Source organism: Beta vulgaris, chromosome 7 (genome assembly GCF_026745355.1).
Source record: "Beta vulgaris subsp. vulgaris cultivar EL10 chromosome 7, EL10.2, whole genome shotgun sequence".
NCBI lineage: Eukaryota > Viridiplantae > Streptophyta > Magnoliopsida > Caryophyllales > Amaranthaceae > Beta > Beta vulgaris.
Window position 1 is genome coordinate 43581337 of NC_079208.1, and position 13731 is coordinate 43595067.

Sequence of the window (13731 nt, forward strand, 5' to 3'; positions counted from 1 at the left end):
TTAAGGGGAGAACCCATCGAGCTCAAGCCTGGAGTAAATTTGCAGGAAAGAGGGTTACGTAATGTTAGACTTAATGGTAGCAAATCAAAAAACGTGGAACCCTGACCTTATCTGGAAAATGTTCATGCCAGAATCGTCTATTAGGATCCATACAACCTATATTCCCCAGGAAAATCTTCAGGATTACTTTGCATGGAGTGAGTCTAAACATGGAGCTTTTCGAGTAAAGGATGCTTATGCCTTTCTTCTTGGTCAAAGAGGAAATCTTGAAACCTCTCATACAAAAAGGAAGTTTTGGAGCAAACTCTGGGCCTCTGATCTTAGACCCAAATGGAAGATTTTTATATGGAGACTCCTACAAAAAGCCCTAGCCACTAACTGCAACTTAGCAAAGCGCAACATACCCGTAAGCGTTAACTGCAATATCTGTCATCAATTTCCTGAGGACGAAAGGCACCTGTTCAGAGATTGTGAGATTTCTTCGCGAATATGGTCTTCCTCTGCACTTGGAATCAAGACTCAATCAAGTGAATACATTCCGATAGATGAATGGATCAGGAACTTTTTCCAACTTTTCTGGAGAGAAGACGGGATAAAGTCTGAGAGGGTTAGAGAGTTTGTAGTTACTCTCTGGTCAATCTGGCTTCACAGAAATAACGTGGTGTTTAGGAATTTATTCGAAAACCCGTCCGTTATCTTACAAAGGAAAAACACCCTTCTTGAAGAATTTGATGAAAGTAATAGAATAAAAGGGATTCAACTCAAGCGAGTTTTATCAGAGTCTGATTCCCACCAGAGGACCTCGCCCCCCTAGATACTGATCAGCAAGAAGCATGCAGCGTGTTGGTAGATGGAGCTTGGAAAAGACATAAACTTAACTATCCAAAAGCGGGAATAGGGTGGACGGCGTATATGAATGGAGAAAAGATATTCGAGGGCAATGCAATAGTTTCAGCTTCTTCATCCCTTCAAGCTGAAGCTCTCGCAGTGTATAGAGGCCTCTGCGAAGCTTATTCAAAAGGATCCTGTAATATACAAGTCCTTTCAGACTCGACAAAAGTTGTCCGTGCAGCAAAAAGCCAGCATCAAGCAGTAGAGATTGCCACAATAATGCATGATTTTAGAGCTCTATGCCGGAGAGTTCCTCAATGGGTGATAAAAAGGGTTCGTAGAGAAGATATTGTTGCAGCACATAATTTAGCGATAGCGGCTAGATTAGGTAAATTAGTTTAAGTTTTGCCTGTATGTTCTTGTCGCCAAAAAAAAAAAAATACAATTCCAATGATAAAATATCATATATACCAACTTTTGCATAGGAGTTAGTACGTGTGATATTGACCTTTTTTCTTTTTTTTTTTAAGGAGATATTGACCTTTATCTTATGGGTGGTTTAACTTTTATTAAAATTCATACAAGAATCCGAAATAAAAAGATAAACTACTGGCAACTATTGGCAATTTCTCCTCGTAGCTACACTATATTTTAAAAATCAAACACTAATTTTGCTTTTCAACAAACCAGGAAAAAACACGTATGACCAAAGCCAAACATGGGTTGGAGGGCAGGAAGAGAATGAAGGTTAATTACTTAATTATTTGTAATCTATATATGCATAGCCGCCATGTAGAAATTGGTATTAGTTGAAGCCTTTCTCATTGAATTGGTCAAACAAACACGGCCATTTAATCTAACCATCAAAATTTGATCTTGTATGGCGAACGGCGATTAATGTTATATGAACGAGTTCAATATTAATTTTTTTTATCACAATTTTAGGTGAGATGGGTGCATATAAATTATTATTAGTAGATTTTGTATAAGATCACCTTACAATATGGTTAGTGTAAGTCCAATTTATTATTATTCATAAAACTATAAAAGAATCATTGTTAAAGAAGTCACTTGTTAAGTTAAAGGAGTAACTTTTTTTGTAAATGGTCATATATTCATATTTTTTTTTTTTGAAATTAACATTAATTCATTGATTCAAAGTCATATGATATCTACAATAAAAGTCAAAACTAAACAAATACATATCAAATGAAATATTGGATCAAAAAAAACATATCAAATGAAATAAATACAATTCTAATATGATAAAACCACGATCGTTGAGTAGATCTAAGTATCTAACACTTCTGAAATCCCTTGTCTTTCACATCGCTATCTGATGCAGCCTTCTGCAAGGGGATCTGTCGATCTTTTGTAGTTTTGAAGTAGAACCTGATTCAATTCAAGTGATGGTAAACGAAGTCTTGACATCTGTTGCAACTTCGCACAAATTTCGATCAACAAATCAACATCTTGAAATACACAAAAACCCCAAAACAAATTCTCTAAACTCTCACATGGAGAGAGATAAAACCCAATATATGGGTAGACATAACCCAATATATGGGTAGAAAAACTCTCCATTAGAGAGAGACTGAGATTTATTAGAAACATAAACATAAGAAGCTAGTAATAAAACGAGAAAAGGGGCTTACCATCGCCCAAACGGGTGGTGGTAGCCCCTAGATTGAATATTAGGGTTTTTGGGAGAGGAGAGAGAAGAGAGAAAAAAAGAAGAGAGGAGGCGATAGATAAAAAATAGTATATACTCATATTTTTACTTTAAAAGTGTAACAATATAGTTAACCCCATCTCACCATAAACTCCGGTCTATTGATCTTTTATTAGAATTTTAAATAGTTTTTATGAGTTGGGAACAACTCTTTGTGCTCAATAAGTCACGTATACATAAGTACTCTAAGTAAAAGTTTTCCTATTGTGATTGGTAGATACCATACAAGAAAACATTGTAAAAAAGGATATGAGCCAATGCTATTGAAGAGGAACGTAAAAAAAATTGTTTTCTCGCTTTTCTTCAACTGTACAACCATATTCACTCGAAATGCTAGTTTTCAATGTACAATTTGACCATTAATATTTTTCATGATTTGGAATATTATTGTAAATGATAAAAAAATAATTTATTTTAAAAACACATTGTTTTTCTCCTTCCAAATTTTTATTATAGGTCAACGATCAATCACCTTGACTTATGCAATACACAATACTATTTACTATTTATACTTTCCCCGTCATTTAATAATTATCACGTTTTTTCCTTTCAGATAAAATGTCACGATAAGTGACACATAGTTCAAAGTAATGAATACTTCTCATTTATTACATCTTTGCTAAAATTTAATTGTTTCACATGCTTTTTTATCCATTACTCAAATGTAATTGGTCAAATAAGTAGTCCCAACTTTTTCACTCTAGGCTCCTCGGTATTCACTCACTTTATTTCTGTATCGCTTCTTAAAAAATGGAGGAAGTACGTAGTTTCCTTTCTCTAAGAGAGAACTTGTGCTCTTCCAGGCTTTCTTTACTGGCGACGCCATCGCCACTGTACGGTGGCATCGGAGAAAGTTCTCATCATACACAACTCTACGAAGGAAAGCTTTAGTTAGGAGCGTTTTCAATATGATTAATTTCCCTTATTTCTTCGATGAAAAATTCGACATGAAAAACGAACCAGCCTTTTAGAAACAAAGAATGTGCATTTTTAGGTTTCCATTATCAACCTTCTTTTTTAAGCAAATATGAAGCTTGTTTAAAGCCTGCTAAGCAAATAAAAGACTCTTAATATTACACTATTAGTTATCCCCCGTTTTAAAATATAAGGCACACACGATATTCGAGGTTGAACTCTAACCGTTAATTACTCCCAATTTATGTTGATAGAAAATTTTAAAAAATAATGTTATTATAGTATTTTTCAAGACGAATCCAGCAATATGATTTTAATAATTTTTATTTTCATATTATGACAAATATTTATGGTCAAAGCAAATTTTCGTTAAGCGTGAATGTCTTATATTTTGAAACGGAGGAAGTAGTACTTATCATGATGGCCCTTAATTGAAGTTTAAATCCTTAGAGAAGGTAGGCTAAGCGATCCACATACATGCTATTAACTGCTCTGTTTGTATACATTTATTTGACACATTCCATTTTGCATAGTTTTTCGAGACGTCTTTTGACCTTGAATATCTCTTGTCAAATTTATAAAAACTTGATATTCACATCGAGAAGAATTTATCAAGACCATTTATGACTCTAATTTTATTCACTTAAACAAATAAAATAACCGATCAGAGTTGATAATTTACTTTTCAAAAAATATAACAAGTAAATATAGACGAAGGGCGTGAAAACAGAAGAAGTTATTACATGAATCCATGATCATATGAGTACGGGCACTGTCCTAGTATCCTGTAGCCCCGGTGAAACGGTCTTGCCAGACTAGACCAAAAATGAGTTTAGTTGTAGAGACAACTACAAGGAGGGAAGAAACAACGAAGAATTGTCAAATATTACACAGTTGTCTTGCTAAGTCAATGCTCAACTAGATTATAAAAAACTACAAAACCCACCCATTTGCATTATGTATAGCACACCCTCCCCTTCTTCTCTTCTCTAACCTCCCTACAATCATTTTTCTTCTTCCTTCATAAACACACCTTTGTTTTCTCTCAATTTTCTTACCAAACACTTTCATAAATTTGCGTTATTCTCCTCTGTTTCCTCAGGTTTCCATTCCAAAGTTTGCTGCTTTAATGGCTGCTGTAAGTATTTCTTTGACCTTTTCAAACTGTTTTTTCTAGATTTAATTATGGATTTGTGGTGTTTTTGTTTTGTGGGTTGTAATCTTTCATTGATGCAAATTATTTTAGGTGATTTTTATTTATTGGTAGTGAAAGATGTTCATAGTTTGTTAGTTGTTAAATGATTTTGTAATTGGGTTTGAATTTGTTCACACCTTTTGCTAATACTATATCTTCTAGTAAATTTACTATCTTAGACTTTAATTTATGGCTAAAACATTGTACTAGCAGTTGTAGCTTATGTTATTTTGGGTCATTCTATGAAGTGATTATATTTATAAATATTATGGGTTCAAATTAAATATAGCATAGTTTCAATGTATGATTAGGACTATTTCATTGTTAAAAAGGGTTTTTGAGAGGTACCAATTTGAGTTTGAGCTAGCACGAGGTTGTATGTCAAATTGTGCATATAACTTATCAATCAAGATATTTTAATATGGTGTTCATTTTCATGATCATCAAAGATGCTAGGACAAATCATTTGGCAAACTTTCTTTAGTTATCCAAAGTAGTATATACCATGGACCATACTCTACTAGCTAGTCTAAATTAACTTCAACCTCTTTATGCATGCCATTTCTGGAGTTGCTTAAAGAGATTCAATGATTGAAGTGGTGTAGATTTCAATCTAAAGGTTCTAAATCTTGGAATATGCCTATGCTTAACTAAAAACAAAAAAAAAACATCATGGTCGGTCAGTTGTGGAAGACGATCTAAATAGGATTGTACTTGAAGAGTTGATGGATCATTGTCTCATCGATAAGTATTAGAACATATCTAAATTGGTATTTGTACAAGTTTAATAATGAACCATCTAAAGCCTCCTGAATTGGCAAGAAAAACTCAATTTGGCTAAATTTTAGTTAACTAAACAACAGATTAGAGGAGTTGTGGCCCTCAAATGAAGTTACAAAATGTCCCCCACTAAACTCACGATACATATATTTTGTTGGCTAAAATCTAGCCAATATCATTGGTTAATCTCTGTTGGACCATATCACATTGTGTATTGTATTTAGTTTGGGCCACATATTGTATAGTATGTAACTTTAGTCCACACGGCCTTGGGCCTTTACATAACCTTAGGGTTGTATCATATATATATGATTGGCATAGCAATACACGGGACAAGGGTTGAGTTCCCAGATTTACCTCGCCACCATCATTCGATCTTGGCATGGTATCAGAGCCGGAAAACTCACCGGCGGACCTGTAAAACATCGTTGCTCGAATCGAAGATCGGAACCTCACCCGCGTGAAGTGTGAACGATCAAGGGAAAACGATGGGCGACGAGAAACAAAAGACGATAGTGAAAACAGGAGAATGGAACGTAAGCTTGAACTCTCCTTATTACCTGAGTTCCGGTGATCAACCGGGAAATATGATTACACATGTCACTTTCACTGGTGACAATTACGTGGCGTGGGCTCGGGCCATGACACTCTCGTTGAGAGCACGCCGCAAATACGGCTTTGTGGAAGGGACGATTCCCAAGCCAACTGACCCTATGGGTGTCCTTGATTGGGACACTGTACACTCAATGATTGTATCCTGGATTTTGCGCAGTATGGATGCAAAAGTGGCCGGAACAATACCGATGCATGAGAATGCACGTGAACTGTGGGTGTATATGGAGCGGCGGTTTTGCGTGGCTAATGGACCACGTATTCAGCAGATAAAAACCGCTATCTCGGACTGCAAACAAGTAGGGACTATGAGTATTGATGAGTACTACTCGAACCTAATGAGTTATTATGATGAGTTGGCGCGATTAAAGCCACTGCCTTCGTGTGAATGCCATAAATGTGAGTGTGGATTGGTGTCAAAGCTGGCACGTGATAGGGAAGATGAAATCTTTCATCAGTTTCTCATTGGTTTGGATAATGCGAATTACGGGGCTGTTCGTACCAACCTCTTGTCTCAACAGCCTTGGGTGATATCAACCGAGCGTATCAAACGCTGAAGCAAGAAGAGCAGTCACGGGCACTCTCTCGCGAGAAAACGGTAAGTGATGTTCATGCGTTTCATGTCAATACCGAACGAGATAAGGGTCGGTTAACACGGCTTGACAAATCAAAACTTGTGTGCACCCATTGTAAAAGAAAAGGACATGAAATCACTACCTGTTTTAAGCTCCATGGAAATCCTGAGTGGTATGAAGAACGCTTACGTGCGCGTAATTCGGGGCGCGTCGATGGGACTGCCACCCACGGACCTGCTGCTGGTGGAAGTTCTGTCGGAGCAACAGGTGGGCATGGTGTTGGGAGTGCTGCTGGAGCACTGCGGGCTCCAGGGGGGGCTCGAGCTCACGCCGTGGCAGATGGTGCTTTTGGGTCACAAGCAGATGGTGGTCCTTCACTTGCGTCACTCACACCGGAGCAGATTCAAGCTTTGATGACTTTGATTAACACTGACCCACAGCCTAATGACCGTATGGCAGGTATAGAATGGATTATTGACACCGGTGCATCGCATCATCTAACAGGCAATCTATCTGTCCTAGCGAATGTTCGAACCATTCCACCTTGTCCAGTTGGTCTTCCTAATGGATGCTGTGCTTCTGCTACTATGGAGGGAGATGTTTATCTTACTGATGTTCTTGTTTTACATCATGTTTTATTTGTCCCTGATTTTCAGTGTAACTTGGTTTCCGTATCTCATTTGCTAGCTGATAATGATTGTACTATTCAATTCACATCTACTTTATGTGCTATTCAGGACCGGTCCTCGGGGACTCTGATTGGAGCAGGTGAACGGCGAGGGGGGCTTTACTATTTCCGGACGGTGGCCGTGGTGAATGCTGCAAGTGTTGTTGACATATGTACCTTTGACCTATGGCATCAAAGGTTAGGTCATCCCTCGGAACGCGTAGTGAAGCTGCTTCCTGCTATCCGTTCTAGTCATGATAAGAAGAAATTGAATAACGTTTGTGAGGTTTGTCCTATGGCCAAACAAACTCGTGACTGTTTTCCTCGTAGTACTCATAAAGCCAGTCGATTGTTTGAACTGGTTCATTGTGATTTGTGGGGTCCATATAGTGTGCCTTCCTCTTGTGGTGCAGTTTATTTTTTGACTCTTGTTGATGATTATTCCCGTGCTGTTTGGGTTTACCTATTGAATAATAAAACTGAGGTTTATAAATATTTCCTATCTTTCTTTGCTATGGTTGAACGTCAGTTTTCTACCACTGTTCAAATTGTTAGAAGTGATAATGGGACTGAATTTCAATGTATGCTTCCTTTCTTTGATCAAAGTGGTATTTTGTTTCAAATTCTTGTACTGGGACGCCTCAACAAAATGGGAGAGTTGAGCGTAAACACCAACATATTCTCAATGTGAGCCGAGCCTTAATGTTTCAAGCCAATCTACCTGTTGAGTTTTGGGGTGAGTGTGTTCTAACTGCTGTTCATCTTATTAATCGAACTCCTTCTGGGGTGTTGGGTAACAAAACTCCTTATGAAATGATCTTTGGTCATGAACCTGATTTTGAGGCTTTGCGGGTGTTTGGGTGTCTGTGTTTTGCTCACAATCAAAAATCTAAAGGGAATAAGTTTGCTCCGCGTAGTCGTAAATGTGTTTTCATTGGGTATGCCACGGGGAAAAAGGGATGGAAGTTGAAGGATTTGGAGACTGGCGTGATCTTTGTATCTAGAGATGTGTTATTTTTTGAAAACTCATTTCCTTACTCTACTCCCTCTACTTCTTCCTCCACTGAACCTTCTGACCTTGTTGATATTCCTCTCATTGAGCCCATTGAATCCTCTCCACAAAATATTCTACCCACTCCTGTGTCCCTACCGGCCCACATTCCACCCTCTGGCCCACAAAATATCCTACCCCCTCCTTCTAATTTGCCCCAGCCCACTGGTGACGCGGACTCTCCTCCTGCGTCCCCTCTACCGTCCCCAGCCCAGCTTTCATTACCCTCATCTGACGCCGACTCCTCTACCGCGTCTCCAGCCCAGCCCCCTGCTGATCCGCCTACTCTACTGGGCCGCGGACATCGGGCTAAGCAGCCCAACTCTTTGTTGCGTGACTATGTTGTGAATTCGGTACAGCTTGCTCGCCCCCCTCCAGGTTCATCAGATACTCCATGTCCCTCAGGTACTCCGTATCCTCTAGCTCATTTTGTGAATTGTGATAATTTTTCTGCTCGCCACCGTGCTTTTCTTGCTGCAGTTGATGATGGGGTTGAGCCTACGAGTTTCACCGAGGCTATGTGTCATTCGGGGTGGCGCGACGCCATGCACAAAGAGATTCGTGCTCTAGAAGATAATCACACATGGGTTATGACTGATCTTCCTCCTGGGAAGAAAGCTCTTGGATGCAGATGGGTCTACAAAATCAAATATAACTCTGATGGTAGTGTTGAGCGCCTTAAAGCGCGCTTGGTTATTTTGGGGAATCATCAGGTTGAAGGCATCGATTACAATGAGACTTTTGCTCCAGTTGCTAAAATGGTCACTGTCCGTGCTTTCCTTGCCGTTGCTGCTTCTCGCAACTGGGCTGTTCATCAGATGGATGTCCATAATGCTTTTCTCCATGGTGACTTAGATGAGGAGGTTTACATGAAACTTCCCCCTGGTTTCACTCCTACAGCTACCGGCAAAGTCTGTCGTCTCCAGAAATCTCTTTATGGTCTGAAGCAAGCTCCTCGTTGTTGGTTTGCTAAGCTCGCCACTTCTCTGCGACACTATGGTTTTTCCCGCTCCTATTCTGATTACTCACTATTTACTTATCATCGTGGCTCTGTTCGACTTAATGTTCTGGTTTATGTGGACGATCTTATTATTTCTGGGAACGACATTGATGCTCTCACTTCCTTCAAAAGTTATCTTGGAGAGTGTTTTCGGATGAAGGATCTTGGCCCTCTCAAGTATTTTCTCGGGATTGAGGTTGCCCGGAGTGCAGATGGTTTTTTTTATCTCAGCGGAAGTACACTCTTGACATTATTTCTGAGACCGGACTGTTGGGTGCTAAACCCGCTGATACTCCTCTCGAGCAGAATCACCAGTTGGCCATGGCTGATGGTCCTCTCCACCCGGATCCTGCTCAGTATCGTAGGCTTGTCGGCCGCTTGATCTATTTGGCCTTCACTCGACCGGATTTGGCTTATGTCGTACATGTATTGGCTCAGTTTATGCATCAGCCTCGGCATCAGCATTGGGAAGCTGCTCTCCGTGTCGTGCGTTACCTGAAGGGGAGTCCAGGGCAGGGTATCATTCTTTTTCCCCTTGTGACTTACAGTTGACCGCTTGGTGTGACTCGGATTGGGCCAGTTGCCCTTTGACTCGTCGCTCGGTCACAGGTTGGGTGGTCTTTCTTGGCTCCTCTCCTATCTCCTGGAAAACTCGGAAACAACACACCGTTTCTCGTTCCTCTGCCGAAGCGGAATATCGTTCGATGGCGGATGTTACTGCTGAACTTAAATGGTTGCGCGCTCTTCTTAGTAACCTTGGTGTTTCTCATTCACACCCATTGCTCTCTTCTGTGACAGCAAGTCTGCTCTTTATATTGCTCACAATCCCGTCTTTCATGAACGCACTAAGCACATTGAGGTTGATTGTCATTTATACGGGATGCGATTCAGGATGGTCTTATTACTACTGCATATGTGCCCACTACGGAGCAACTCGCTGATTGTTTCACTAAAGCTCTTGGTGTTCGTCAGTTTCGTTTTCTTATAGGCAAGTTGGGCATTGGTAATCCCCATGCTCCCACTTGAGGGGGGGTGTTGGACCATATCACATTGTGTATTGTATTTAGTTTGGGCCACATATTGTATAGTATGTAACTTTAGTCCACACGGCCTTGGGCCTTTACATAACCTTAGGGTTGTATCATATATATATGATTGGCATAGCAATACACGGGACAAGGGTTGAGTTCCCAGATTTACCTCGCCACCATCATTCGATCTTGGCAATCTCTCATGTGTTTTGTTTGACTCTTTGTTATTTAATCATCCATGTTACTTCGACTCTTTCATTAATCTTAACTAGGCATGTCAGGCGGCAGACACTCGACTCTCTGTCAAGACACCTCAATTATCTTTATCCACATATTTTTAGTGAACAGCTATAACAATAGGGGGAAGGGAAAGACAAAATAATGCAATAATATGCTAAACAAGTGATAAGAATCATAGCCAAAACTAGCAAATACATCAATCTCAATGTGTTAACATGTATTTGTAGAAGTCATGCTATAGTCTCCATAATTAACAATATGCATTAAGGATCGTGTCATCGCATCAGAGCCCAACTCAAGACATGGTGCTTGTGTCCAAAATATGAGCCATGGCATGTGTATGACACTTGGATATGAACAAGTGCCCTGACATTCGTCCTTAGTAACATAACTGAGCATTACATCACTAGAAATAGATCCTCAAAGCGTCCTTTTGCAGCATAGCTAGTAGGAAGCAACCATGTTATTGAATCTAATGTCACCCAATACCATTAATTAAATCACTCATTGTGAATTGCATTCTCTCCCTGTACTCTGTAGTCTGTATAACAAATTTGGTTAGTGTATCTTAACATTTGGTCTAATTAACCGATACTGATGAACCTTTTGTGCTGTATTATAATTAGTACTTTTTGTGCTTGCCAATCTTTGCAGTCCAAAGTACCGAAGTTTGGTGCCTGGGAGGGTGGAGAAAACTACACAGTTTACTTTGACAATGCACGGAAGAAGAAGACTAATGGACAGATGATCAACCCGAATGATCCTGAAGAAAACCCAGAAATGTTTCAACAAAATGGAGGCCCAGCTCAGGCTCTTAGAGCAGATCCAAAGGGACAGCAAGCAAAAGTCCCCCAATTTGGTGCCTGGGAAAATGGAGAGAATGTTGGGTACACTGCTTATTTTGAGAATAAACGAAAAGGCAAAAATGGTGAGCCCACAGCATCACAGAACGAGCCCAAGATGAACCGAGATATGCAGCCTCGTAAGGATCCTCCAGCTCAGGCTCGTCCTGCACCAGCTAAACCAGAACCACAACAAGAAGCACGGTCAAAGGTCCCACAGTTTGGGGCTTGGGAGGGTGCAGGTGAAGCTGGTTACACACAAAGTTTTGAGAATGTCAGGAAAAATAAGAATGGGCGCACTGTCACACCAGAACCTTCTGATGCACCTCAATTGAACCGGGATGTTAACGATCCTACAACTAAAGAGGGCCGTCCAAAGGTGCCTCAGTTTGGGGCTTGGGAAGAAGGAGAAAATGGTGGTGTATACACAGCTTATTTTGAAAATGCTCGTAAAAATAAGAACGCGGGGCCTGTTCTAGACCCAGTTGATCCCCAGCTCAACCGAGATGTTAACAATAGAGCTCAGCCTCCTTCTGCTGCTGGAACCAAAAATAAGGTAGATGATCATCAGTTGAGAAATGCCAGTAGAGGATCGGCTTCTTCTGTGGCAGTATCCGACAGTTCTTCAAGATATGGAAAACAAAATCCTGGGGGTCACTCACCTATTCATCAGAAAGCAGGGAAGCTTCAGCAAAGACCTCCAGCTAATCGAGGAAGTCAAACTGTAAGTGCTCCTTAGTTTCTTCAAGAAATATTTTTCACAAAAAGTTTCTTCCAACAAATAAGCTTTGACTTCTTCCTCGTAGGCAAAACATAGGGGCCCGTTCGTTACTATTTATCATTTACAGTTTTCATTTCTTTTAAAACTATAATCTAAAATGTGGAAACCACAAAAAGTGGTTTCCAATTTTTTTGTTGTCAGCTTAAAGTAAGCATGATTAGTATTAATATTAGTATGAGTAATCTTAAGTATGTTCACAACTTACTTCTATGTTATATAACTGTTGAAATCTAAGTGGAGAAAGTATTAAATTTTTGTGATTGAGGGTGAAAATTTCTTCTACTTATTATATGTTTCAACATTTACAGCCTGAGAGAGGAGCAGCAATACCAGCATGGGGGGTCTGGAACACTGATCCTCAGCAAGCTGAGGGTTTTACGGGTGCTTTCACGAGGGCTAAAGAGGAGAGGAACACACCCCTCAACCCGAATGTTCCACCACGCTATCAGCAGCAATCTGAAGAGGCTGGAAAGGTAAGTATTGGATTTTACAGTATATATCTATCTATATATAGACCTACAGTCCAAAAATTTATAATCTGTACTTACTTTATTATTGTTTTTGGTTTTTCAGAAGGGGTGTTGCTTTGGTTGGTTTTGATAATGAACGCGCACTCTTGTTTCCTGATCAAATTATACGACGAAAGACGGAGGTGTGGATAGTTTTGGGTTGCTTTATGACTTATGAGCTACAAATAGGCTCTCTTCTTGTCAAAGAGCAGAAAAGGAGTTCGAAGAGCAGGAATTATTTTCTCATAATGGGTGTTTCTATAATCTATGTGTGTATTTCTTTTATTTATTTTTGGATAGGGTAGGGGGGAGGGGGGGAAGTATATAGTGTAATTGTAACTAAATTATATTCTTCTTGTTCATGAATTAATCTTTTGGAGTACGTTAAGTCATTACTTAAAATTGTTGACAAATAATGTTTCAGACTTCTCTTTGTAACTAGCTTATTTTCACATAAATTTGGAGCAAACTTATTCAGGCTTAAGAAAAAGCATATTTTTCGTGGTCTCTGACTTTCCAACTTACCCTTACGTCTTCCTGCAAACCTCTAAGTTGAAAGTTGTTGATCTTCGACATCTTGGCCCTCATGGCCAACTTGAGCTATGGAGGTCAAACTGAAAAAAAGGAAACCAACAAATTTAATGATTAACTTTTGTAGATAGTGACTATGTGATCTGTTGGATATTTAGAGTATCGGAGTATTGATTTTCATGTTTCGTTACGTTAAGTCACATAGGATAAGGTGTTGTGACTTGAAGTAACATGTGGATTAGAGTGACTAATGTATGTAATACATTAGTGAAAGAGCGTTCGCTCGGGCTCGGAGCGCTCACACGAAAACGGCAGGAAAACGAGGAAACGCGCAAAGAGATGAAATGGGCGAAGGAGCGCTCGCTCCTTGGAGGAGCGCTAGCTCCATGTGGCTCGGTTTCAGTTTTGCGTCTTTTCGAGTGACGGTTATTGTTGTGGT

The 13731-nt window shown here is 39.7% G+C and overlaps 2 protein-coding genes across 3 annotated transcripts; both read left to right on the forward strand.

Annotated features, from left to right (window-relative positions):
* Window positions 1-73: 73 nt before the first annotated feature.
* Window positions 74-814, forward strand: LOC125491986 (uncharacterized). The gene has a single exon (XM_048634067.1). The coding sequence runs from the start codon at window positions 74-76 to the stop codon at window positions 812-814; it is 741 nt and encodes a 246-aa protein (XP_048490024.1).
* A 3597-nt stretch (window positions 815-4411) lies between these two features.
* On the forward strand, window positions 4412-13281 carry LOC104899540 (RPM1-interacting protein 4). Of its 2 annotated transcripts, XM_048648382.2 has the most exons (5): window positions 4412-4616; window positions 7378-7593; window positions 11284-12195; window positions 12561-12725; window positions 12826-13281. In XM_048648382.2, the coding sequence occupies exons 1-5, from the start codon at window positions 4608-4610 to the stop codon at window positions 12850-12852; spliced, it is 1329 nt and encodes a 442-aa protein (XP_048504339.1). In that variant the 5' UTR covers window positions 4412-4607; the 3' UTR covers window positions 12853-13281. The 2 variants fall into 2 exon arrangements, with proteins under 2 accessions (XP_048504339.1, XP_010685052.2); XM_010686750.4 differs by lacking the exon at window positions 7378-7593 and having other exon boundaries at window positions 4419-4616.
* Window positions 13282-13731: the final 450 nt, after the last annotated feature.

Coding starts and splice junctions, on each gene's coding strand:
- LOC125491986 (XM_048634067.1), top strand. CDS start 74: ATGGTAGCAAATCAAAAAACGTGGAACCCTGACCTTATCTGGAAAATG.
- LOC104899540 (XM_048648382.2), top strand. Junction 12,196..12,560: donor CTAATCGAGGAAGTCAAACT/GTAAGTGCTCCT, acceptor CAACATTTACAG/CCTGAGAGAGGAGCAGCAAT. Junction 12,726..12,825: donor AATCTGAAGAGGCTGGAAAG/GTAAGTATTGGA, acceptor TTGGTTTTTCAG/AAGGGGTGTTGCTTTGGTTG.